The following is a 25,677-nucleotide window of genomic DNA, read 5'->3' as shown; positions in this document are numbered from 1 at the left end:
TACTTCCTGTGCGCCCAGCTCCGGTCCGCCGTGGGCTGAGGGGAGGGTTCAGAAAGGAGCGCACTTCCGGTGCCCTTTCTCCCGCGAGCTCCTGGGGCCCGGACCCTCGTGTGAAGGGTGGCCATCCCTAAGCGGGGAGCGCGGTAGAGGCGGGCCGGCACCCGCTTCTTACCATTGGTGCCGCGGGCCTCAGGACCGAACATGGCCCAGAACTTGAAGGACTTGGCGGGACGGCTGCCCTCCGGGCCCCGGGGTATGGGCACGGCGCTGAAGCTACTGCTGGGGGCCGGCGCCGTGGCCTACGGCATCCGCGAATCGGTGTTCACCGGTGAGCAACCTGCGCCCGCTTTCCGGACTCCCGCCAACGTTCCCTAGACCCCTTCCCAGCCCCGCCGGGGCCCCGCGCTCACCCAACCCCTCACCCCGCCCCACCAGAAGCTGGCACGTACTCTGAGCCCGGCCTGGACTGACCCCCCACTCCTCTCCCTGCAGTGGAAGGAGGGCACAGAGCCATTTTCTTTAATCGGATCGGAGGCGTGCAGCAGGACACCATTCTGGCCGAGGGCCTTCACTTCAGGTAATGGCGGGCAGAGCTGACTGACCCTGACCCTTCACCCTTGAACGTCGACCCACCAGTACCTGTAGTAAGACTTAACAGCGAGATTCAGCGCTGCCCTTTCCCCTCCTCACCCCATCTCCCCGAACAGTGGTGCTGCCCAAATCTCCAGCAGCACATACTGTTATTTTCTGAAGGGAGAAGAGAATTTCTCCTTGACCGTGGTCATTAAGAGGAGGAGCAGGCCAAGAAACACGTGGTGACGGAAAACCGGGCAGAACTAGTGAAATCGCAGCTTCCTAACCCCTATCCCTGTTCCCTCCCCTCCAGGATCCCCTGGTTCCAGTACCCCATCATCTATGACATTCGGGCCAGACCCCGAAAAATTTCCTCCCCCACAGGCTCCAAAGGTAGGTCTGGGCACTGGGGCGTCCCTGACAGTAAAAACGGCAGCCTGGTCAGAGACTGGGGAAGATGGCAGTGTCAGATCTCTTGGGCCTTGGCTTCCACTTCTGCAAACAAGGAGTAATAAAAGCACCTGCTCCAGGGATTAAAGCAGTACATTCTGGACATGCTGTGCATTTGCTCATTTCCAACTGTTCCTCCCCCCACTGTAAGCTCAGTAAGAGCACTGTTTGTCTTTTGTCTTGTTCACTACCTAGGTCAGAGCCTCGCTTTAAAGCCTTTGTTTCACTGTTTGATTTGTTAATCTACTGGTGCATTCTGTTCTGGGGAAACTTGGTCCCAATCTTCACCTATTCCCTAGGGCACCTATTCCCTAGACCATTCAGATGTTGTGCCTTTGAGATTCCCCAGATCATCCCTTACACACACACACATACACACAATGAGGCAAGTAGCTCACCTGTAATGTAATTTTTTGCATTATCTTTAGTGAAGGTTGCTTAAATTCCCAAAACCCTGGGATTCACAAAACAGTCTTTGTTCTCAAGCCCTTACTGTCTAGTTCAGGAGACTGGTGATAATGATACAGTGTAACAACTTTCAGTGAAGCGTCAAAAAAAAAAAAATCATTTTCTGGAGGAGGGGCCATGGGCAGAGAAGATTTGAGCATGGACAAGTATGCACTTGGCCTGTGCTGAGTCACTTCTCCTCAGCCTCCTCACTCTCCTCTGCCCAAGGCCGTTCTGGGCCACAGGGCATTGCCCTAGGTAGCCAGGGGAGTGCGCACAGGAGAAATGCCTGGGGAGGGCGGCTTTGCAGAGAAGCCAGGTGAGCCCCCATAGCCTTGCCCAGCCACTGCTGACCTCTCTCTTAGACCTGCAGATGGTGAACATCTCCCTGCGAGTGCTGTCCCGACCCAATGCCATGGAGCTGCCCAGCATGTACCAGCGCCTGGGGCTGGACTACGAGGAGCGAGTGTTGCCGTCCATTGTCAACGAGGTGCTCAAGAGCGTGGTGGCCAAGTTCAACGCCTCCCAGCTGATCACCCAGCGGGCCCAGGTCTGACTCCAGCTCCCTTTCTCTCCCACAGCGTCAGCATTTCCCTCCGAAGCCCCACGGACGGGCTTTTAGGAAAGACAGCCCATTAGGAAAGGACTGTAACCTGAGGTCCCATCCACCCAAAAAGCCGTGCTGATGGCCAGTGTGGGGAACGAGAGCCGGGCCTGGTTAGTGTCAGGTGGGGAGGGAGAACCATGACCTAGACCCGTACACACGATTTTGGAAGGAGTCGAGCTTAGCAGTCCCTGTGACCGAGGCCTCGCCAGCTCGGCCCGCGGGCCCAGTGAGGAACTCGGGGAGCATCAGTGTGCCCCTGCAGTGTTCCGGAGATCTGGGATTCCCGTGGTCACGGCAGCACGCCTTCCTTTCAGTTCTCCGGCCCCCTCAACTCCCCTCTCCCGTCCGCCCCCTCCCCCCAGGTGTCCTTGCTGATCCGACGGGAGCTGACAGAGAGGGCCAAGGACTTCAGCCTCATTCTGGATGACGTAGCCATTACCGAGCTGAGCTTCAGCCGCGAGTACACGGCTGCTGTGGAAGCCAAACAAGTGGGTGAGTCGGACGAGGTCATCTGAGGAAGCAGGCAGGTGCGACTGCGTTCCCGCCGCCTCGCATCCCCGTGACCCTGATTCTCTCCCGCCACAGCCCAGCAGGAGGCCCAGCGCGCCCAGTTCCTGGTGGAGAAAGCGAAGCAGGAACAGCGGCAGAAGATCGTGCAGGCGGAGGGTGAGGCCGAGGCAGCACGGATGATATCCTTCCGCAGAAGCGCTCCCAGCGCAGGCCGGGGGCATGCGGCTCCACATCCTCCCCCGTAGGCTGGCTGATGAGACTTAAGGCGAATGCGACCCGTGCCGTGCGACCCCTGGGGGCGGGGTTTCCAAGTGGGATCTGAGAACTTGGTGGGGCACCCGAGGGCTGGCTCCCCGCCATGAGGCAGATCAACAGCACAGCTGGCCTTGCCTCACTTCGCCGCTGCCTCCAGTTCCTGGCAGCAGCCTGCAGGGAGGCCAACAGGTGGGGCTGGGCACGAGCCCGGTGAGCGCAACCTTGGATCTGACAGCCCACGGGAGGGCCGAGCCTGGGGAGTAGTTAGAACAGTGCCCTGATTGAGATCTGGCCTCATGTGGCCCCTTAACCGCATCCTGCTTACCTGGGAGAGGCCCTGAGCAAAAACCCAGGTTATATCAAGCTGCGCAAGATCCGGGCAGCCCAGAACATCTCCAAGACGGTGAGTGTGCACACACTGAAGGGAGGAAAGTAGAATCTTGCTTGTTCAGATTTCTGTTCAAATTGGCTTGTCTGACACTTCCTCTCATCAAAAATTACTCCCTGGGCTCCCCTGACCTTCTGTTCATGCCTCTTGTGGACCTAACCCATCACCGTTGCTTGTTGCTTTGGATCCCTGAGTGAGCACAGAAACCAGCATCCCTGTTCTAACCCCCAGGTGTTCTGTCAGTGGTTATTGAATTGTACAGGTAGGAATCAAGGTCTTTTTTGCCTGATGCAAACATTTGTCTCATTTCCTGCCCCGTAGATCGCCACCTCACAGAATCGTATCTATCTCACTGCTGACAACCTCGTGCTCAACCTACAGGATGAAAGTTTCACCCGGTGAGAGACAGGGCCTTCACGTGGGTCGTCCACACAGATCAGGGGCCGGAGCCTGTTACTAGCCTATTCATATGACCCTGGAAAACACCATTTCTCTGGATCAAAGTTAGAAACGTGGGTGGTTAATAATTCCGACCTTGAGTCTCATGGGATTGATTTTATGAGATCAAATAGCATTGTTCCTGTAAAGGCTTTAATTGTAAAGTTCCCTTCCACTGAAAAGCAGTGAAAGATGATATTCAGTCCTTGTCTTGGGGAGCTGCTCTGAGTCACCGAAAGATGCTAGGAAGGCAGAGGTGAGACCTGGCAGTGGCCACGGGAGCAACTCTCTTCCTTCCCAGAGCCAGAGACTCCGGCTTCCAGCAGGCTCCCCTTTTTCTCTTGGGAGGGAGGAGGGGTTTAGAGCTGGGTGGGGCCTGAAACTTATCAATCACATGTGCCTTTCTCTTGTCTTTCTGTGTTCCCTGTTCATGTGGTGATCTGGTGTCCACAGGGGAAGGTAAGTAGTCGACACAGCGTTGGGCTGTGGGGTTTATCTCCCAGTACCTGCCTTTCCCCCACCAGCTCCCCTTTCTGACCTCCCCACCCACACACCAGGGAGGAGGGGGAGGTGCTCTGCCTCTCACAGGTGTGTCCCCTAATCATGTCACCGTCTGTCTCATTTCCACAGTGACAGTCTCATCAAGGGTAAGAAATGAGCCTGGTGACCAAGAACTCTGCCTCCAGGGAGGAAGTGGATCTGTTTCTGCCCTGGTGTTTGAGGAGTCACCTTGGGGCCCACCCCACCCCCACCCCGCTATCATGAGATGGTCCCTCTGCATCGCTCCTCTCAACCCTTCTGATGAACAAAGACTGACCACTTCTGGGGCAATGACTTTCCTCCCTGTGTTGGCCAGGGGTGTTGGGACAGTGTGATTTCTCAGTGATTTGCTACGGTGTTGATTCCTCCCTCGTGGTCCGGAGACGATAACCACCACCCCAGGAATTCTCAATAAATTTTTATTACTGAAGCTGAAGTCAAAGCCTCCTGGTGTGTGTTTGCGGCCGGGGAGGCACCCAGGGGGAAGCAAACATGCGCACGCGCACACCGCGCACTCCCGGGTCCTTCCCCCTTCTCTGCCAGCAGGGGGCGCGAGGACGCCGGCGGAGGCAGGTCGGGAGAGCCTGGCCAGCTGCTCACCCTGGAAGCCCGCAGAGCCGGATCCAAAACAGGACCAGGGTGGGAACCGCGGGCCTTGGGGTCCAGGCCCAGCTGCACTCCCCGCCCCGCCCTCCTAAACCGCATCTCCCCTTTGTTTACCAACATCTCCTTTTCTAAGGCCGGAGCAGCTGTGGCTTTGCTGAGCTAGACCAAAAATCTGATGATCCCAACAGGAGCTGCTTCCTTGGTAACAAGACTCCACGCAACTGTGGGGAGACCACTTGAGCTCACCGGAGGGCTTTCGTGCTCAAACCCCCGCCCTGCGGATCGTGTCACCTGCCCAGGCTGCCCCCACTTCTCAGCCAGGGCCTGCCCTCTGGAGGTGGGCTTAACTCCCACAGCCCTGCCCCCACCGCTACCCCGCAGACCAGTCGCCTCCTCCCTCCTCGATGCCGCCCTCACTGAGCGGGCAGAGAAAGGGGCCCACTGGCTGTGCCCACGTGCCATCTCACCCGTGTCCCGTCCCTTGTATTAAGGGAGACAGGGAAGGGTGGGAACCGGAGGATGGTCGGCACCTGGGGCGGAAGTGTGTGCAGAAGTCAGGGAGTTCTGGTGACGGGGTTAGAGAGCCGGGGCTCACCTTCAGCTGCTTGGCGGCTTGTGAAGAAATCAGATTAACTGGCCCCTGCTCACTGTCATGAAAGGACATGTGAGGAGCTGGGAGCTCCAGGGGAGAGGTGAATGAGCCAGAGTCCAGGTCCACAATTTCATTTCCTTCACATCCCCGAGGCAGGAAGGGAATGGAGGTGCCCAGAGAACCAGCCTGTGTCCAGATCCCCTGGGGCTCTGAGGCAGCCATTTTGATTCCTCCTATTGTTTCCCTTTCCTAGTGACTTCCCCCACCTCCCCAAGGGTAAAGGTCAGAGGTTGCTGGTCCGGAGGGCTCCGTAGTCTTCAGGCCTCCCTGAAGGTCATTGCCGAGGGCACCAGCCGGGGGCCATCTTTACCAGACAGTGTTAGGAGCTTCACCATTAGACCATCCAACACTGTGCTGGAAGATGGACCCAGAGCCGGTCGCAGACATCCAGGCTGGAGCTGGCCAGTCCCTCCAGGGACCCTGGCCGCGGGCCAGCTGAGGTCTCTTGAAAGTCTACTAGCCAATCCTAAACTCCACGTCAGCTGTGGGTCCTAGATCCTCCAGATGACAAATCCCACTGGGTTGGGGGAGGGGCTGGGGCCATTGTGTCCCTTCTGTGGGCAGCCAGCCAGCCAAGAGCCACCTCTCTTGAAGCACCCTCCGCTCAAAAAGAGGGGGCCTCCAGGGCTGGGGCGGGCAGGTTTGGGAGTGGGGACGCCAGCAGCTGTGCGCAGGGAGCCCGTGAGGCCGTGGACGTCGCTGGCACTGAGACAGGGGCCTCCATCATTACCCGGCAGTATTAGAGACTCCCAACCAGCACCCAAACACTGCTGGGTAAGACGGGGGCCCCCACCCCGCCGCCCATCCAGGGCCAGTCCTAGGCCCAGGCCCCCATCCCCCACCACCCGCGTCCCTGGGGACACTTCCGGGTGAGCCTGCAGCGGCCACCAGCCCCACCCTGGGTTGTTGATCCACTGAGGCCCAAGCAGAACTTCAGAAGCCCCCTGACCATCTCTTCTCCACCCAGAGCCCCTTCCCCACCACCCCCAAAGCCAGTCTCTGCCCCCACACACCAGCTTCCCACCCTCAAACCCCTTCAGCAATCCCTAGCCTGGCCCCAGGACCCCTCTCCCAGTGGTCTTTACCTGTCACCAGGCTGCCTGGCCCCCAGAGAGCATGGGCCATGTAGAGCAAGGGGAATCAAGGCCCAGGATTCAAGGCCTTGGAGCCGCCCTGGCCTCCACTCTTCCTTCTTCCTTCTCTCCTGCAGGGCAGCGCAGGCTCCTCACCTGGGCCCCGCCCGCCGCCCCTGCGCACAGGTGTGTCCTCCCGCCATAGGCTGCACCCCGCTGCCTTAACCCCTTCCCTCCCAGTGCCAGCCACAGGCACCTCCTCTGAGGCCTAGTCACCCCACCGGAGGCCCCCAGCCTTTGCCACAGTCTGTCCTCTGCTACCTGCCTCCTTGGATCCGGGGCCCAGGCCAGGGAGGCCTTGTCGCCAGAGGAACAAAGGACAGGGCTGCCTTTGGGCCCCTTCGCCTTCCTCCTTGGGCCTCACCCCACAGCCGCTCCTGCCCCCTGTCCGCTAGCCCTTTCCTCTGAGTCCTCTGCCAGAGATCCTGAGGTCAGTGGGGCTCAGCTCAGCAGGGACTGAGTTCGACCCCCGCCCAGAACATCCCAGCCTGCGGAGGGCACGGGGATCTCCGAGGGGCACCTCCCTGTCCTCACCCTTAGTGTTGGGGCCCCTGCCAAGAGTCCTGAGTTCCTGGTCAGGAACCTCTGCACTGACCCGGCCGATTGGAGTTCTGAGGGCTTCTGAAGCCCTGGCCGCAGTCCCCGTCTCCACTCTTCAGAAGGACCAGGCACCTCACCAGGCAGAGCCACCCCTGGACCCACCTCGAAGCCCAGGAGAAGCCAAGTCCCAGCCTCCAGCAATTAGCCCAGGGCAGTTCGAGGGGTGGGACCCGCCTTTCTTTTGTGCAGCTCAGCTGGGAAGAAAGGGTTGCTGGGAGAGGGGCCCGGAGGCCCACAGGTGATGCTCCACCCTCGCACCCCCTGGAGGGTGACGGCTCCAGGGAGCTGAGATGCCTGCCGAGTTGCCCAATCCCAGCTCTCTACCTCCACACTTGTTTGTGAGCCTGCTAAGTTGCTTCAGTGGTGTCCCACTCTTTTGTTGCCCGCCAGGCCCCTCTGTCCATGAGATTCTCCAGGCAAGAATACTGGAGTGGGTTGCCATGCCCTCCTCCAGGGGATCTTCCCGACCCAGGGATCGAACCCAAGTCTCTTATGTCTCCTGCACTGGCAGGTGGGTTCTTTACCACCTGGGAAGCCCACCTTTGTTTGCTTCCTTCTTAATTCTTTTTTTTTTTTTTTTCCCTTCTTAATTCTTGTCTGTATTTATTCTCTGTTTGTGGACTGTTTCTGGGTCTGCCTTTCCCACCAGTCTCCTCAGTTCCACAATGACAGGAACAATCGGATCCACCACCTCGCCCCAGCACTGCTCCAGCGCCAGGGACATGGGGACACTCAATACAGAAAGTGTCCACTGAGCAAATGACCAGCCAGTCTCAGCCAGCCCAGCGGCAGGGAACCGGGCCTTACCGAGTAGGGCTCTCTGAGACTCAACTCCCCAGGAGACCAGCATTTTCAATCAACATAAAGCCTTAACACAAAGCAGGAATCATGGTTGTCCACTGCAGACACACAGAAAGTGATCAAAAATAAAACTAGGGAACCCTGGTGGCTCAGCGGTGAAGAATCCACTGGCCAATGCAATGGACACAGGTTTGATCCCCGGACCAGGAAAATCCTACGTGCCACAGGACAACTAAGCCCATGTGCCACAACTACTGAGCCTGTGCTCTAGAGCCCATGAGCCACGTGGTCCAACTACTGAAGCCCAAACGCTTTAGGGCCCATGTCTCACAAGAAGACTGTCACAATGAGAAGCCCACACACCGCAACGAGTAACCCCCACTCGCCACAACTAGAGAAAACCCCTAGCAGTGATGAAGACCCAGCACAACCAGATATCAAATAAATACATTTTTTTAAAAAACTAAGACTCTGATCAAGAGCCTAAAGGTAGCAGTGGCCCCAGGAAGGGAGGAGCCAGGCGGTCCTGAGAGCACCAGGTGTCCAGAGGGCAGGGACAGCAGGCAGGGTGGCTCTGGGCCTGTGCTAAATGGCCTTGATCCATCTTCTTAGCGCTTGGACCCAGAAGTCAGGCCAGAGAATGTGGTTGTGTCCCCCTCGGGGTGACCCCGGCTGCATTTCCAGGAATGCAGGCTCTGGGGCCCAGCGGCCAGAGTTAAAATCTTAGTTTCACTGCTCAACAAACAGTCCTGTGGCCTCGAGCAAGTTACTTAATCTCTCTGTGTCTCAGTCTGTCCCACTGTAAAATCGGACTGATACAGGTACCTCGGTTCAATACGTTTAGTCTTGGTTTTGTTCTTTTCTGGGGGGGTCTTGTTTTTTACATTTTTTTGGCCATGCCACATGACCTGTAGGATCTTAGTTCCCTGACCAGGGATCTAACCTGTACCTCTTGCACTGGAAGCTCGGAGTCTTAACCACTGGACCACCAGGGAAGTCCACAATGCTTTTAGTCTCTTACACCAGACCTGATACATGGCAAGAGTGTAATGAATTGGGATTTCCCCGGTGGTCCAGTGGTTGGTTAAGATTTCCTACTTTCATTGCAAGGGGCCCAGGTTCCATACCTGGTCAAGGATGTAGATCTCACTTGCTGCAATTAAGAGTTCACCTAATGCAACTAAAGATTCTTCATGCTGCAACTAAGACCCAGTGCAATCCAATAAATATAATGTGTAAAAAAAAAAAAAAAGTGTGATGAATTATGGTTGCCAGTTATATCATCATCCCTGACCTCAGTGATCTTCACAACCACCCTGGCAGGATCACCCTCCACTTTAAAGAAAAGGAAGAGACAGCCAGACCTGGCTCATGCTCACACTCGCCTGTTAGACTGTGAAGGCTCCCTGCCTGCCTCCCCCTCCCGCCAGGCACACCGAGTTAGAGACCCACACACAGTGACCTAGAGGCTTTATTTACAAGAGGAGAACAGCCTGGCCCCGCCTGGGGCCTCGCTGGGCTATATACAGGATCCCAGGAGAGGGAGGTGAGGACACGGCTATTTAAATTACAGTAGAATGGGGGGGGGGGGGGCGGTGTTGCTCCAGGTTCAGGCTGTGGGTCATCCACTGGAGGCCTCTGCAGAGACAGGGCTGAGGCTGCAAAGGGAAGGGAGGAAAGGATAAGGCAAGGCTGGACCTGGAGTGGGAGACAAGACGCAGGTCTGGTGGGGCTGGGAAGGCAGGGTGAGGCCACAGCCGCCCCCTCTATCCGGGGCAGAAAGCCCAGCTGGGGGGCCCCAGAGACAGGCCAGGGAAGGGCCGTACCATGGCCGCCCCAGGACAGGCCCGGCTCACTTCCTCTTCAGGGAGCCCTTGTTCTTCTCCTTGTCCGCTGACCGCTGTTTCTTCACCTTCTCCTCCTTCTTGTTCTTACTGTGCACATTCTCATACACGTCCTCCTTGTGTCTGCAGGGCGGGGGCCAGCGGGTCAGGAGACAGGGGCAGGGTTCCCCAGCACCAGCCTGGGGTGACATGGGGTCACCCCATCTCACAGGTGAGCAAACTGAGGCCAGAAAAGCAAGGACACCAGCCCTGACAGCGTCCTGACACTAGACTAGAAGCGCCTAGGGGCAGAGGCGCCATCTCACACATCAGTATACTCAGCCCAGGCCCCACGTGGAAGGGCACTCAGGAGACACTTGTGAATACAGGTTGTAAGAACCAAGCTTATACTTGAACCCGAACCTCCCTGGAAAGGAAGGTCGGGCTAGGCAGGGGCCACTCACTTAGAGGAGGTACGGGAGGCCTTGGCATGGGCGTTCTTCATGGCTGGCGGGTAGGTGATGTTCCCGTATTCCGATTCCCGGCCCTTCTGGGACTGCGGGGAGAGGTGTGGTGGGAGGCCGGTGGTCCCAGCAGCACCCCATGATGCCCACTGGCCCCCTCAGCCCAGCCAGGCCCCTGCTCTGCCCGCACCTGCATGACCTCCAACTTCTTCTTGGTGGTCTCGATGAACTGGGCGATGGCCACATAGATGAACTTGTACTGCGCCTCCGTCTGCACCATGCCCGAGCGCTGGGCCCGCACCATCTGGATGGTCTTTTGGATGTCGATGTCACAGTCCAGGCCTAGCCAAGAGGGCAGCCGGATGTCAGGCCCCGAGCGGAGAAGGAGGCGGGGGGGGGGGGGCTGCTCACCCACCAGTCCCAGCGTCCCCCACCGGTCACCCTCACCCTTGGTGGAGATGCTCTCCATGAGCATGTCGATGACAATGATGGTGCCCGTGCGGCCAATGCCGGCGCTGGGGAGAGAAGGGGCGCGTGAGAGGTCCAGCCCGCAAAGGCCGCGAACCAGGGGCTCAAACGGCGCCGGCAGGGGCGGGGCTTAGGGAGCGGGCAGAAGGCAGGGGCGGGGCTTAGGGTAAGGGCAGTGAAACAAGATGCAGGAACCTGGCTGGGTTAGTGCGGTGGGGGTGGAGCAGGCAGGGCATGGGTTTGCCCAACTCTGCACCCATGCTCATCCCTCCAGCCAAAGGATTTGGGGGGAGAGCCTTGCACTCAAGTGCTAAGACGCTGCTCCCCGATGCCCTTCCCAGACTTTCTTCCCAGCCCCGCCGCCTGCTTCCACTTCTCCCCCTTCCCCCCACCACCCCAGGAGACTTGGGACCCCATCCCACCTGTCCTGCCTACTACCCTGGCACCCTGACCCCCCGGCCCTCTCCCACAGCCTTGGCCCGAGCCAGGCTGCCCTCCTCGCATGAGGACCATCTTTCTGCAAGGCTGCATCTCCCTTTTTCTTCAGATCCCAACAGCAGGGTGAAGACAGTGCCCCCGCCGGCGTGCCACAAGGCCACTGGGCTCAGGAGAGTTGGGGGAGCAGCTCACAGGAGGTCTCCCCTCCTTCCCACCCTCTGCCGCCACCCCCTGGGCACACAGACCCCAGCAACCTCAACACCCCACAGAGACCCCAGTTTCACCTCCACCACTAGGCCAGTCAGGCCGATGCCCCAAGTCGCACTGTCTAATTTCAAACCCAGATTGTTAAAAATAACACCCTCTCACCCACTTCCTTCCTGTAACGTCTAAATTAAGGCCATGGGGATTTCAAGAAGGTGGGGGGGGGGGCGGTCACGGGCAGCAGGGTCATTCTTGGCGATAAGCCTGTCCCTGGAGGTAGAGTCCCTGAGACGGCACGTGGAGGGTACCTCCAGGCTCAGCCCACCCGGCCCTGCCCCAGGACACACAAGAGCTGGTGGGCAGAAGGAGGAAGTCCTGGCCCTCAGAGCCTGGGTCACATGGAGGGAGCAGGAAGGGAAGGGAAGGAGACAGACCTCCGTCCCCCCCCACGGGAGACATCAAAACATGAATGATCCCCCCTTCTGGAGCATTTACTGTACTCCAGACACAGTGTGAGGATCTCACGTACAGATAAGGAACCCGGATCAGAGACGTGAAGTCATTTGTCTGAGATCATACAGCCAGGGAGTGGAGGAGCTGGAATTTACGGAAGCTACATCTGTCCAGCAACCCCTGCCTACCCCCTCCTCTCCACCCAGGCCAGGCAGCCTGCTGGGGCCCTGCTGCTCATTGCTGACCCCTCAGCTCCCCAGCTTAGCAGGGTCTCCCAAACATGAACATGGGAAGCTCCAGTGGACCTAGTGGTGCATGAGCCGAGGGGCTGAGCTGGGGGCACTGGCAGGAAGGGAGAAATAGGGGCGGCATGAAGAGGCCTCAGCACCCCTCCCCCTCATGGGTGCAGACGGTAAAGCGAAGAGATGGGGAGCCACACCGACCCCAAGGAGAAACACCGTGGGTAGGTATGTGTGAAAAAACAGGACTGACCAGGATCTGGGTCTACCATGAGCCCTGCTCCAGGTTCCCCCCATGGACCAGAGGTGACCTGACAAGAGGCTTGACCCATTTCCTCATTTGCACATGGCAGGTTGAACTAGACTGGACCGGACACTACATCTCTACGGGGACTCCCCACTCCAGGCAGGGGATCAAGCCATGGGCTTGGTTCAAGTTAAGTTCCACCCATGGGTCTGGAAGCCATCAGGGAACCCAGAAGAGGTGGGGGGCCCAGGAGGCTTTAAATGCGTTCACATGTAAACTGCTTACAACAGTGCAGGACGCTTGGCAGTACTCACTTGCCAGCAACTACTTGGATTATTATCACCGATATCATGATCATTGTCACTCTCACCTGCAATGCACGATGATGGGCCCTGCGTGAGGCAGACTCTCCTGCCGCTGGTTGATCTGGTCCAGGAAGCTGAGAACACCCCCAGGCTCACTGGGGACCCCATGATCAGGCCAGCTCAGGTACTGGTAGTGCCAAATCTCCCGAATCAGGTTCCCCTGGGTGGAGGACATAGGGTCAGTGCACCCTGCTCCCCCGCGTGGCTTCATTCTACCCAACCCAGGAGAACGAGCGTGAGCAGAGCCCCCAGCCTGGGGCAGGGGCAGGGGACACTCACATTTTCCAGCGGGGAGACCTGTAAGTTTCGGAGTTTGTACTCAGTTGTGTCATGTTCCCCGCAATTGGTTACAGTGTAGGGTCCGTAAACACGCTGACTGCCCACTTCTGGCCAGTATGGAACACATTTGTTCTGAAAAGAGAGGGTGGGGAGGGACGTGAGGCACAGAGGCAGGGCCTGAGTGCCCGGTGCTGGTCCGGCAGCTTCTGATGGATGAACGGGTGACCTGGCTGAGAGTCGGAGGCTTAGGTCTTGGCTCAGCGTGCTCCAGGTGGTGAGGCCTGACCAGCTGCTCAACAAGTCATTACGCACATGCGGGCCGGTACGGACCTCGCACCTGAAGCCACGCCAACCAGGCTGGAGTTACAGACACAAGTAAGACACAGCCTGGTGCGCACTGCCTCCAGGAGCTCACAGAGAGAAGGGTAAGCCAGGGAACTGAGCCACTGAGGAGCCCGGGCTGGGGGTGGGGGGCAGGAAGAGGCTAACTCTCCCTCTAGGTAATGGAGGAAATCAGGGGTGGCTTCACAGAGGAGAGAGCATGTGAGCCAGGTCTTTAAAAAAACAAGGAGTCTGTCGGGCAGAGATAGGGAGGAGAGATGAAGTCACTTTCTAGGAGAAATGAGCTCCTGCAGAGGCACGGAAACCTGAAGGAGCCTGGCAGGTCGGAGGTGAGGGCTGGAGGGGAGCCACCAGACCTGAGTACCAGGGTCCTCAGGGGGACAGCCTGACGCAGAAGTCACACACCTCTGCACAGGTCACAGCCACTCCAGGGCAGAGGGTGCCATGCGAGGGGGCAGCCTGACCATGGGGTGAGGGTTTGGGGCTGACTTCAGAGAGAGTAATGAGGCTGAGTGGAGAGGAGGTGCTACTACCCCGAGGGGGACGGTGGGCACTGGGTGGGGGGACACTTAAGGGATGGAGGCCTCTGGAAATCTGGGTCTGATGGTCAGGGGAGTCCCAGATAGGAAGCAGAGACCCAGAAGTCATTGTGTACTCAGATTTCTGCCTCAGTTCCCCAAGGAGGTCAGGCCCTTGCCCTCTGAGGAGGCCCTAAGTGTCTCTCCAGCTTAATGGTGGTGGAGCAGTCCTGGGGGTGGGGGCGGCGTGGGGCTCAGCCTACCCGGCCCTTCTCCACCTCCCGGGTGGTCATGACAATGACGCAGGTGTTCTCCTGCCACACCATCTGCCAGAAGTCGTTGACCGTGGCCTCCAGGCAGCCCTGGCTGGCGATGTAGGTCTTAGCGTTCTCATCAGGGCCTAGCAGCTGGTTCTGGACAGAGTGCAGAGATAAGCAGGGCTGTGAGCCCCTCATCCACCCACACACACCCCCATAGCAACAGCTCTGGCTTCACCCGATGTCTCTGGACCCAGCATCCCCAGGAGCCGGGGCCCATTTCCCGCCCCCACCCCACCATGACTGGTGAGCACACTGACCTTCACGTAGTTGGCGTTAATGTAGTCAGACCCAGGGATGTTACTGTCGCGTCCCTGAAGGACCACTCGACTGTGGTCAACTGGGAGTGGGTAGAAAGGAAGCAAGAAGGGCCTTCTTGAGCTCCCAGGCCATCCTTGCCCAGAGGCCCTGTGGGCAGGCTGGGGTGGGGGACCCACATGGGTTGAGGGATCTCAAACTGTGTGGGTTGGAGGTTTCAGAGGAAGAAGGGGGTGGGGTGGGGTATGAGGGGATCCTCTGGGAGCCTGGAGGAAGGGGGGGCACCCTTGTGGGTGGGGGCCCCTCATAGAGCTGGGGAAGGAGACCGTCTGAGATGGGGGGAGGTCAGCTAGGGGAGAGGCATCTCCTGGGTGAGTGGACGCTGCCTGAGTTGAGGGCGGGCTGGAGGTTGCCCAGGGTGCTCACACGGAAGGATGTTCTTATAACGGTTCTTGCTCTTGTTTTCTGGCCGCTGCCCTTCCAGCCGCTGGTGCAAGTTTTTCACCTCCTGCTTCTGCAGACTCTGTGAGACGAGTCACGGAAATGGAGCCCCAGGCCCAGAAGAGGGGTGTCCATGGGTATAGAGGTGGTGGGGCAGACTAATGTGAGGGAGGGGAGTGAGGGGACAGGGTCTGCCTGGGACCCCATGCCCTTCACCCTGCTGGTCCCATCACAGACCTCAAACTCCTCCCAGAAGCCGGCCTTGGCTGTCTCCTCTGACTCCTGCTTCTTGTTCAGTTCCAAGACCCGGTTCTCAATGTCAGCCGCATTCACCCTCGTGGCATAGTATGGCTGGGGTGGGGGAGGCCAGAAGTCAGCCGCTTCTAGAGCTCAGAGGCTCAGGGAATGGGAGGAGGCAGCCAGGCCCACCCCTCACCTGCCGCAGGTAGACAAAAGCGCCAGACGCCTCCTCGATCCCCGTCCTCTTGAAATGCTCCACCAGGTCCGTGAGGCTGTCAAAGGTCTCCGAACCCCCCACTGTGTAGCGTCCGCCCTGAGGGGTGCCAAGTCAGGCCACCTCAGTCTCCCTGCCCAGACCCCCAGCCTCGGACCAAAGCCCAGGCTGCCCCTCCCCACGGGCAAGGCTGTGGACCCAGAGAGGACCCCCAGCGGGGTGCCTCCCTGGTGCCCAGAGGCCTTACCTCACACATGACTTTGATATGGGTGACTCTGAGCGGGGAGCCGGGGCCAGCCTTGGGCTGGTCGCTGAGCACAGACAGCACAAAATCTCCAGGCTGGCTGAGGCTCTCACGCACAAGGAAGGTCCAGGGCTCCCCCTTGGCCTGCAGCAACGTCTCCGCCTGCCCTCCAGACATGTGGCCATGGTACCACCTAGGGAAGACGGCATCCGGGGAGCTGAGACTGAGGCCGGGGGCGGGCGCTGGGCAGATGCTCAGGGAGGGGGCAGGGAAATTGGGCACCTGCCATGTGCCGAACTGAGCTCTGCTACACGCTCTCAAATCCACCACTATGAGTAGGTCCGTCACTCTCACAGAAACATGAGAGGTAGGTACTACCCATTCTGCAGATGAGGAAACTGAGGCTGGGCAGTTGCACACTGGCCCAAGGACCTGGCTGATAAGTGGCAAGCCTCAGGACTTCTAAGCAAGCCCACCTCTGAAAGTTTAAGACACAGGGAGAAAGGCAGCCACATCCAAAATGTTCAGAGGGGAGAAACCCAGGAAGGGTCTCCATGAAAGAGCTGGGCAAGGGAAGCAGAAATGCAGACAGAGGCCAAACCACAGACAGCGATGGGGTTGGGAGAGACGGAAGTCACAAGGGAGGGGAGATGGGGAGAAGTCCCCCTGGGGTCCGGGAAGGTGGACAAGCCCCACAGGGTGAAGAGTGGTTTGGGGTGCCCCAGGTGGTGTCACTGAAGGGGCTGCTGGGGTTCGGTGTTGGGGGGGAGGCTCAAGGGGTTCAGAGGGGCAGAAAGCAGAACTAGGACCTTTCCCCAAAACACACCCCCTTCCCAGGAGGAAACTGTAGCCCCGCAATGCCCAGCCCCACAGGAAACCACGTGATGGAAAAAACACAAAACTCCTTCTGGGGAGAGAGTGAGAAGTGAGGTTGTGAGGTTTCCTCAGCCCAGGGACAGGGGAAGGGGGGCATTTTCCAACCGCAGGAATGGGGGGAAGGAGGGAGGGGGCCAGTCTGTCCCACCCCATCGTACTGTGGCCCGGAGGAGACTGCAGCTCAGACACCTCCAGAGTCCCCAGCCCAGTGCAGAACCCCCGGGCCACCATATCCCACGGCTCAGGGATAGGCCAGGGCCCCCAAGCAGTGGGGAGGGGGCTAACCTTCTTTCCCCAGGCCCTACAGGATGAGGAAGTCTCCATGCAAATGTCAGACTGACCACAGGCAAAGAGCTAGCCATTGAGGGGACAAATGCAAATTCCCCCCAGAGGAGGAGGGGCAGCTGCCAAGGCCAAGAACCAGAGCAAACCAGAGCAGAGGTTGGGAGAAAGAGCCTTCCCCACAGGCTCCCAGGGTCAAGGGTGAATCCAGGCCTCCTGGCATGGGGAGCCAGAAGCCCCTCTTTAAGTCAGATGCCCTGGTCTTGAGTCCCTCTCTCCCTGACCTCTTCCAGCCACAATTTGAACCCTGACCCCAGGCCCCAGGGGGTCCTCTCAGCTCCATCCCTCTTCCAGCTCCATCCTCAACCACCCCTGCATCCACCCATCCTCTGGCAGCAGCCAGTAGGCCGGACCCTGGCTGTGGACAAGGAGGAGGCCAGGTCATGAAGAGCCCATGAGGATCTGGCTGGGCAGAAAATCCCCATGAATGTGGCAGGTGGGGTGCAGGAAAAGGGTGAGAGGCGGTGAACACCAGGGAAGGACAGACGCAAGCAAGGGCATCCAAGTGCTTCCCTCCTAGGAGCGGCGGCTTCACCAGAAATGGATCCCTGGCTGCATGTTCACGGGAAAAAGGGTCTCCAGGGGTGAGTCTGGGGCCTTTACCCAGCCTCATCTAGATCTCAGTCTCAACCTGTGACGAACAAAATATGGATGCAAGCTGGGAGGCATGCATCTCAGAAAGACCGAAAGCTGAGAGAATCCAGGTTCAGAATCATTTCAACAATCGATGCACAAATACAGGACAAGGATAAGTTGGCTTGGCCCTAGGAGTGTGCCAGAAAAAGCCCCCATAACAACCCAGAGTTTTTCAGCTGTCCTTCCCCTAATTATAGAAGCTATCATGGAGACACAGCTGGAAAATGAGACACCCCCCAACCCACCCATAAAATGCAGAGTTTTTGGGTCTGCCCACACTTTAGGGAGACCACCTGGGGAGTAGCCAGCCCAGTTCTGGGGACCATATCTTTGAAACCAGAAAGATGGGCGGGAAATGCTTAGAGTATTGTCCTGTGCCCAGCTACAAGGCCCTTGCACCCCTATGACACAATTTTCAACGATGTGGGTCTGGTCAAGGGACTAGTCCAGCGCTAGCCAGCCCCAGAGGGCAGACCCATTCTCAGGGGACACTGAGATGAGGCTACGTGTCCTCATACACGCTGACCCCTACGCTCCTCCTCAACCATAGGAACCCGTGCTGGGGAGGGAACAGTTACAAGAGGTCAGATTCTGTCTCAGGCAAGAAGAGCTTTCTAACAACAGAGCCGGCCATTTGGAAGACATGGCCACGAGGAGAGGCCTCTCTGGCACTGGTAGGGCCTGGGGCGTGGGTGGACAGGGACCCTGGAGAAGGGCCAGGCAACCTTCTCTTGCTTCCTAGGGGTTGATGGGAAGGGGGTCCGCAGATCACACAGAGGGAAGAGGCCCAAGGCGGGGAGGTTAGCCCACCTCTCAGTGGGGCGGGCCAGGGAGCGAAGCCCCTCACCTCTCACTGGTGGGGTCTGAGCAGTTCAGCGGGTACTTGAGGTGGATGATGGTGCCGTCTCGGTCCTGTAGAACTCCCTGCTGCTGCGTGTAGTACTCCACCAGCTCCGTCAGCGTCGCGAACTTCTCCCCTCCATACAGGTCGTAGAAGTCCCCAGAGTTCTGGATCCGAATATGAGTCACCTGGTCCCCGACCCTGCAGGGCACCCGGCGGCGGTGGTAAGGCCAGTGGGTGGGAGAGTGGAGGTCGGGTGGGGGTAGGGGGTGGGTGGGGGTCCCGGGTAGGGTTGAGGTGGATACACCCAGGGCCCTAGGGAAGCGAAATGAGCAGCCCAGGTCTAGCACCCCACCCCTGGCTGGAGCCGCAGGCCACCTACCTGACGGAGAGGGAGAAGTCGCCCTGGTTCTTGCGGCTGGGCCGCGCCAGGAAGCTTCCATGGACCCCTCGGCCCTTGAGCAGAGTCTCCGCATCCAGCCCACTGAGGTCTCGGTGAAACCACCTGGGGGCCAAGAAGGTGATGAGAAGAGGCCCCAGGGCCATGGGGCTCCCTGCCTCCTGCCTACCACGGGTGCCCGGCCCTTACCTCACCATCCTGGGAGTGCCCGGGGTGGGGAGGGGGGTGAAGGCGTGCAGGCAACGGGGTGGTGCCGCTGAGTCTGGGCAGGCGGGGGACGCTGGGGCTAAGCTCTGGAGGCTCTCAGCGCCCAGGCCACCTCGCCACCCAGCACGGTCCTGTCCTGCTTCTGGGGCTGCCACTCCACTGGCCTGGGGCAGCCGGCAGGGCGGGGACAGGAAGGGGCGCGGCCGACCCCTTGGGGGAACTCACTCACTTCTCGTTTTAGGGCAGAGCGGGGAGAAGCACGGGGTGGCGGTGGGGGTGGGGACAGGACCCACTTCCCACACGCCTGCCATCGAAGGCCTGGGGAGGGCGGCCCTCCACACACGACCACCCGAATGAGAACACACGTGAGCCTCCAGCGCCCCGGGCCAGCTCATGCTTGGTCCATGGGAACCCACACAGTCACGCGCCATCTCTTCCTGCTCCATGCAGCCTTCCCTGGTCCAAACCAATAATAATGGTGAGGGTGGCAACTATCATTAGCGGAGTCTGCCTAGACAACAGGCACTGTGCTGGGCGGTATTTACCTGCCTTATCTGATATGTCCTCACAGTAGCCCTGTGAGGCAGGTACCTTCATTATTGCTATTTTCCAGACAAGGAACCTGAGGCTCTGGGTGTGAAGGGAGCTCCCCCCTGGGGCCACACGGTCAGTAAATGGCAAACCAGAGTGCAAACCAGACGGCCTGGCTCCAAAGCTAGTGATTTTAGCTACTATATGCCAGGGCTCAGGGCTTCAGAGAACAGAGGTTGGAATTGCAGTCCAATATAAAATAAAAAGTTGAGGGACTTCCCTGGTGGTTCACTGGTTAAGAATCTGCCTTGCAATGCAGGCAGGCATCACAGGTTCGATCACTGGGCAGGGACCTAAGATCCCACATGCCGTGGAGCAACTGAGCCCATGCCAAAACTAAATCTGTGTACCACAATGGAAGATCCTGTGTACTGCAACTAAAACTGGACACAGCCAAATAAATAAGTAAATTTTAAAAAAGAAAAGAAAAAGTTAAAAAGGTTGGGGAGGGGGGCACTTCCCTAGGGGTCCAGTGGCTAAGACTCTGCTCCCAATGCAGGGGGCCCAGGTTTGATCTCTGGTCAGGGAACTAGATCCCACATGCTGCAACTAAGACTCGGTGCAGCCAAATAAATAAATAATTAAAAAAAAAAAAACCGAACAGAGGTTGAGAGTCTCTTCCACTCAGGCCAAGGTGGGAGGGGGCAGTTTCCTAACTGTTTAGGCTGGGCAGATGCCTCTTAGAGGGAGAGAAACCCTCCCTCGACACACACATCTGAATAGGTGCCCTGGGACAGAGGGATGGACAAAATGACCCTGGAGCAGCCCTGTCCAACTGGCACCTTCTCTGCTTCTTATCCTCGACCTTTGGGCCATCCACCGTGCCCCAACCCTGCAGTCAGGTGAGAAGCGGAATAGGAAGCAGGTGGGGCCAGAGCCGCCAGCCCTATGGATGGATCCACCGGAGTCTGAACTGTAGGTTCTTGCTGAGGGGGTCTGGTCTGAATCCGACAGGGCTCAGGACTGACCCAGGGGCCTGTCTCCTGGGCCGCAGCGGGGCACCCAGACCCTGCCATGGCCTAGTCTCAGGACCCGTTCACCTGGGGAGGCCCTAAACACTAAAAGCTTCTGATGCTCCATCTAATTCCAAATACAAACATACCGCCAATCCAAAGCAAGAGGAAGGAAGCCCAATCAATGCAAGATACACAAGAGGGGTCTTCCCTGGGGGCCCAGTGGTTAGGACTGTTCCACTGCAGAGTGCAAGGGTTCGATCCCTGGTCAGGGAACTAAGATTCCACAAGCCCTGGGGCACAGCCAAAATTAAAAAAAAAAAAAAAAAAAAAAAGATACACAAGAAACCCTATGAGTGGCTTCCCTAGGGAAGGGACCAGAGCGGGTAGCTGGAGGAAAGAGCTGGGAGGGACCTTTCCTTCTCCCTCCTTCCACCTTTATTTTTTTTAATATTTTTGTATTTATTACTTATTTAATTGGCTGCACCAAGTCTTAGTTGTGACATGCAGGATCTTTGAGCTTCATTGCAGCCTGCAGGATCTTTAGCTGCTGCATGTGGGATCTACTTCCCTGAGCAGGCATCTCTCTTGGGGGCCTGGAGTCTTAACCACTGGACCACCAGGGAAGTCCTTTCAGTCTACCTTTTTGAAGATTGTAGCATGGGCATGTAGTCCCTTCATTAAAATAAGTAAACTGACTGGGAGATGGCAATTTCTGGGATAGCAGATCTGAGAGGTGTGTACACAGATGAAGTAAATGTGATGTTCAGTATTCAAGCACATTATGTATGCTATGCCTCAAAAAAGAAGGAAAAATAAATAACAAACTATTCAAGCAATAAAAGTCTATTTTCTTATGTTGGCTACTTTATCATTTTTTGAATATCAATTCTCCGCCCTCCCCACCCCCAGAAAGGATTTCTGGAGACCCTGTTTGGTCTGTTTATCTCATGGTCTAACACTGACTACATCTATCTTAGACAGTAGCCCTGAAAGACTATGAACTCTCTCACAGCAGGGGGCAGGAAGAGACTGGACGCCATCACCTCCACTACAGGGGGCCCTCACCTCCAGCACAGGAGGTCCACTGCTGGTCTGGCTCACCTCCAAGTAGTTAAAACTTAGCACCATGTCTCACACAGAGCACGTGTCAAACCACATTCATCCAGACCCATGTATGTACATGGCCACAAGCCCAGGTCCAGTCCTACCCATGCACACCCTGCTTGTCACATACAGATGAGTATACACACACACACGTGCATGCACACACACAAGCATCCACTTACACACACACCGTCCCACTAAAAGCAACCTCATCACCCACGTCCATCTACACACGTACATAGTTAGGTGCAAACACCCACACGTGGACACAGCATCCCAACCACCCACAAATTTGCAGGTCACTACGTAGCACCCAACACCCCCTGTACTGTGGCCACAAACCACTCTCCCTCGGGAGTTTTAAAAAAGAAACTAACTAGGCACCCAGAAACTCCTGACCATGAAAGAGACAGGAATTTCTTTGAAGGGTGTCAAGTCAGAAGGCAGACAGGCACTAGGAGGGTATGCACAGTCTCTACTGTCCCTTGGCCGGAAAATAAATAAGAAGCACTGCCCTTCCCTTGGCATAAGTGCTCTGGAGTTCACAGAGCACGTGCGCGTGCACGCACACCCACACTCCCATTTGGGCCTCAGGCATCCCTCAGGGCTCAGTGGTTGTGGCCCACAGTCTTAGTTGCCCCTCTGCAAATGGGATCTTCCCGGACCAGGGATCAAACCTGTGTCCCCTGCTTTGGCTGGTGGATTCTTAACTGCTGGAACACCGGATCTAGGAATTATTTTCCCCATTCTTTTTTTTTTTTTTAGTTCTACCACTTTATTGCTACCAACCCATCTCCCTCCACCCTCGTGCACACATGCTCAGTCATGTAACCCCATGGACTTCAGCCCGCCAGACTCCTCTGTCCATGGACTTTTCCAGGCAAGAATACTGGAGTGGGTTGCCATTTCCTTCTCCATCCATTCTTTTTTTTTTTTTTAAGGGAGGTAAACAGGTTCAAGGAAGCTGAGAGTTAAAAAAGCAAGGGCCTACTAATTCAGAAGAGAAAATTACTCACTTGGGAAGCAAGGAGACAAAGGCAGAGATGAAGGTCAACGGGGATGCAGAAAGACAGGCAGTCTGGAAGAGCAAACAAAGTAATCTCTAGAAAGCTCTTGAAGTTCCCTGGGCCTCAGTACCCCTACCTGATAAATGGGCTTAACAATATTTCCCAAATGTTGATATAAAAAGCTGATATGTTGTAGATTTTTAGTATGAACAGCTTTTATGTGACGTTATTAATGTACATGCCAACCCTATTTAGTAGGTCCTGTTAGCCCAATTTTCATTTATTTATTTTTGGCTGTGCTGGGTCTTCCCTGCTGCTTGTGGTCTTTCTCTAGTTGAGGTGCATGGGCTTCTCAGTGCTGTGGCTTCTCTTTTTGCAGAGCACAGGTTCTGGGGCTCAAAGGCTCAGTAGTTGTGGCCCAAGGGCTTAGTTGCCCTTCAACATGTGCAATCTCCCCAGACCAGGGATCAAACCCATGTCCCCTGCCTTGGCAGGTGGATTCTTAACCACTGGACAACCAGGGAAGTCCATGTTAGCCCAACTTTAGAAACAAAAACTAAGGCTCAGAGAAGTAACTTGACCAAGGTCACAAGCTAGGAAGGGGGAAGGCAAGAAACCAAGGCCGTCTGACGTCTGACGAGTCCACTGTCCTTCCCACTGTACCAGCCACCGTGGGAGGAGGAGGCAGGGCGTGGGCACAGCGCACGTCGAGGCCGGGTTCAGGGCGCTTCTCCCTCAGGAGCCCCTTGGGGGCTGGCACGGGACCCACGAGCATAGCACCAGCTATGAGCTGGGCCCTGTGGCTGAGCTGAGCTGCTCTGAGAGGCTGAGACCCTTGGCAGAGGGTCTCATGGGGCCAGGCTGAGGAACCAAGGAAGGATTCTTTCACAGGAAAAGACTTGCCAACCATCTGGCAGGAAAATGACAGACAGGAGCGTGGAAGGGATCGGGGACCAGAAGCCCCAGTGAGAACCTTGACAGCAGGGATCTCCCTGGTGGTCCAGTGGTTAAGACTCCTTGCTCCCAGTGCAGGGGGCTCGGGGTCAACCTCTCATCAGGGAACTAGATCCCATATGCCACAACTAATAAATAAATGTATTTATATACAAATAAATCTATCAATAAACAAATTATTTATAAATAAACAAATCTGCCAATAAATCATTTGTTTACACATAAATCTATTAAGTAATTTAATTATAAATAAATCTATCAATAATTTATTTATAAATAAATCTATCGATAAATAATTTATTTCTAAATACATTAATAATTAATAAAAATAAAATTTTTAAATAAATTATTTTTTTTAAAAAGAACCTTGACACTGGGGCTGAAGGAGACAAGGGATGCACTGAAGAAGGCAGGCACACCCCAAGAGCAGATGTAAATATAAAAAGCAAGAACTTACTGAACTTGGGGCGACCAACCTAGCAACTTACCAAGACGCCCAGCAGGTCCTCACTGTAGTATCCAAACTCCAGGAAGGCCCCACATGACCCAGCCCTCCTCTGTCCTCACTGGCCAACTCTGCCCCCAAGCACCATCGTTCAGTTTATTCCCACAGCAGGGCCTTTGCACTGGCCATTCCCTCTGCCAGCAGCACTGGAGCCTGATTCTTCCTCCTCATCCAGGTCTCAGCTCCTGCATCTCCGACTCAGGAGAGCCCTCCCTGGCCCCTCCAGCCAGTGATGCCACCGGCACCACAGTCACTTATTAGCATGTGAAGCTGGTTTATTTTCTGGGTAACACTTCTGAGACCCTGCAATTATCCTATTTAATGGGTTCCTTGGGCAGTCTGTCCCCTTCCACGCGCATGAAGCTCCATGCAGGCAGGAACTGTGTCTCTCTTGTTTGCTACAGTATTGGCAGCACCTTAAAAAGCACCTGGCAGAACTTCCCTGGCAGTCCAGTGGTTAGGACCTCACCTTCCAGTACCCGGGGTGTAGGTTCGTCCCTGACTGGGCAGCTAAGATCCCTCCCACATGACTTAGGGCCAAAAAACCAAAACATAAAACAGAAGCAATATTGTAACAAATTCAATAAAGACTTTAAAAATGGTCCACATTAAAAAAAACTTTTAAAAAATTTAAAAACTAAAAAGCACCAGCATACAATAGACACTTAACAGTATCTGAACGAACTGATGCACAGGAGTGAAGGGAAACTGCGGGAGATCAGAACGAAGGATTTGGGACATTTAGTGGGAAATAGGGGAGCTTTCTCAGGTCTGCCTTTCAGATGCGTAATGTTTCAGGTGACATTCAGCTCCCTAGGGGGTGTGTCCTTAGCAGAAGACAGAAGCAGGGGACCAGAGGGCAGAGAGAGAAATTTGGTGAGAATAAATATGCATCTGTCAGGGAGAAAGTACTAGAGAAGGGGGGGTGGGGCAGAAGGTCAAGAACGAGGCTGGAGTTCTGGCATCTTGTGGGGAAAGTGACCCAGGGAGGGGGCAGGGGCGGGTCGCACTCATGGTCATGCACCTGTCAGGAGTGAGCAGGATCCCCGCCCCTCCCTCCCAAATGAACAGGAGCCCCATTACCCAGATGGAGCAGGGGACTTACCCATGGGACAGCATTTCCCCAGAGGGGTGGGGAGTCCCAGGCAGAAGGCACAGGGGGTGGGGTCGAGCCCCGTGGCGCAGCTGTGCAGGGGACCAAGCCAGGTGAGGAAGAATGCTCAGAAACCAGCCACTTTCCTCTCGACGCTGCCTGCCAGGCCAGAGGCACTGCAGGGACAAGCCCCTGGACTAAATAACCCCGGAAAAGGGAGAGGTGGGGCGGAGCTGGCCTCAGCAGCTGGCTTCTCCCTCCAGCCCCACTCGGCAGTCCAGCGCCAGCCCAGCACCGCCTGCCTGTCCCCCGCCTCCCTCCCTGTCCCCCGCCTCCCTCCCTGGGGAAGGGAGGAGCCACCTGCAACTCCACCTGGCCCACCAGCCAACCGAGCCGCAGGAAGCTGGGTGCTGCCAGCAAAACCCAGGAAGTCACCCTGGCCAAGGGAGCACCAGCCAATGAGGAAGTCTCCAGGGGCACAGAAGCCCAGGGGCCTCAGGAAAAGTCCAGAAAGCCCCACTGCTCAAAGAGGGTGAAGCCTGTGCAGGCCCCCCACCCAGCAGGGTTGAGGGGCCGGCCCATCCTCCCAGTCTGCCCTGGAGCCAGTCCAG

At 56.8% G+C, this 25,677-nt stretch overlaps 2 protein-coding genes and 1 non-coding gene across 4 annotated transcripts; 2 read left to right on the top strand and 1 right to left on the bottom strand.

The window, feature by feature from the left end:
- The first annotated feature begins 21 nt into the window (after positions 1-21).
- Positions 22-4,644, top strand: PHB2 (prohibitin 2). The gene is made up of 10 exons (XM_043440262.1): positions 22-328; positions 493-577; positions 887-966; positions 1,836-2,020; positions 2,440-2,569; positions 2,663-2,766; positions 3,168-3,245; positions 3,552-3,628; positions 4,122-4,127; positions 4,299-4,644. The coding sequence occupies exons 1-10, from the start codon at positions 202-204 to the stop codon at positions 4,324-4,326; spliced, it is 900 nt and encodes a 299-aa protein (XP_043296197.1). The 5' UTR covers positions 22-201; the 3' UTR covers positions 4,327-4,644.
- On the top strand, positions 2,834-3,076 carry LOC122424135. The gene has a single exon (XR_006264326.1). It is a non-coding gene; the product is annotated as a small nucleolar RNA U89 (small nucleolar RNA).
- Positions 4,645-9,453: 4,809 nt separating the features above from the next.
- PTPN6 (protein tyrosine phosphatase non-receptor type 6) lies at positions 9,454-25,373 on the bottom strand. Of its 2 annotated transcripts, none has more exons than XM_043441176.1 (16): positions 25,079-25,373; positions 18,632-18,754; positions 18,256-18,450; positions 15,558-15,747; positions 15,293-15,409; positions 15,094-15,207; positions 14,842-14,938; positions 14,418-14,497; positions 14,104-14,253; positions 12,981-13,112; positions 12,707-12,861; positions 10,735-10,802; positions 10,478-10,629; positions 10,288-10,379; positions 9,827-9,967; positions 9,454-9,658 (listed from the first exon to the last, which is right to left on the bottom strand). In XM_043441176.1, the coding sequence occupies exons 1-15, from the start codon at positions 25,090-25,092 to the stop codon at positions 9,853-9,855; spliced, it is 1,794 nt and encodes a 597-aa protein (XP_043297111.1). In that variant the 5' UTR covers positions 25,093-25,373; the 3' UTR covers positions 9,454-9,658; positions 9,827-9,852. The 2 variants fall into 2 exon arrangements, with proteins under 2 accessions (XP_043297111.1, XP_043297112.1); XM_043441177.1 differs by lacking the exon at positions 25,079-25,373 and adding an exon at positions 18,839-19,058.
- Between the last annotated feature and the right edge of the window lie 304 nt (positions 25,374-25,677).

The sequence above is a fragment of the Cervus canadensis genome, chromosome 21 (assembly GCF_019320065.1).
Source record: "Cervus canadensis isolate Bull #8, Minnesota chromosome 21, ASM1932006v1, whole genome shotgun sequence".
Taxonomy (NCBI): domain Eukaryota; kingdom Metazoa; phylum Chordata; class Mammalia; order Artiodactyla; family Cervidae; genus Cervus; species Cervus canadensis.
The sequence above is the reverse complement of the archived record's forward strand: the minus strand, read 5'-3'. Positions and strand labels throughout refer to the sequence as shown.

What these genes read in the sequence shown, in the direction of transcription:
- PHB2 (XM_043440262.1), top strand. Translation starts at nt 202, where the DNA reads ATGGCCCAGAACTTGAAGGACTTGGCGGGACGGCTGCCCTCCGGGCCC. An exon ending in CCGCGAATCGGTGTTCACCG is followed by an intron (nt 329 to 492) that starts GTGAGCAACCTG and finishes CTCTCCCTGCAG; the next exon opens with TGGAAGGAGGGCACAGAGCC. An exon ending in AGGCCGAGGCAGCACGGATG is followed by an intron (nt 2,767 to 3,167) that starts ATATCCTTCCGC and finishes CATCCTGCTTAC; the next exon opens with CTGGGAGAGGCCCTGAGCAA.
- PTPN6 (XM_043441176.1), bottom strand. An exon ending in GACTTCTCCCTCTCCGTCAG is followed by an intron (nt 18,451 to 18,631) that starts GTAGGTGGCCTG and finishes GGTGCCCTGCAG; the next exon opens with GGTCGGGGACCAGGTGACTC. An exon ending in TTAACGCCAACTACGTGAAG is followed by an intron (nt 14,254 to 14,417) that starts GTCAGTGTGCTC and finishes CACTCTGTCCAG; the next exon opens with AACCAGCTGCTAGGCCCTGA.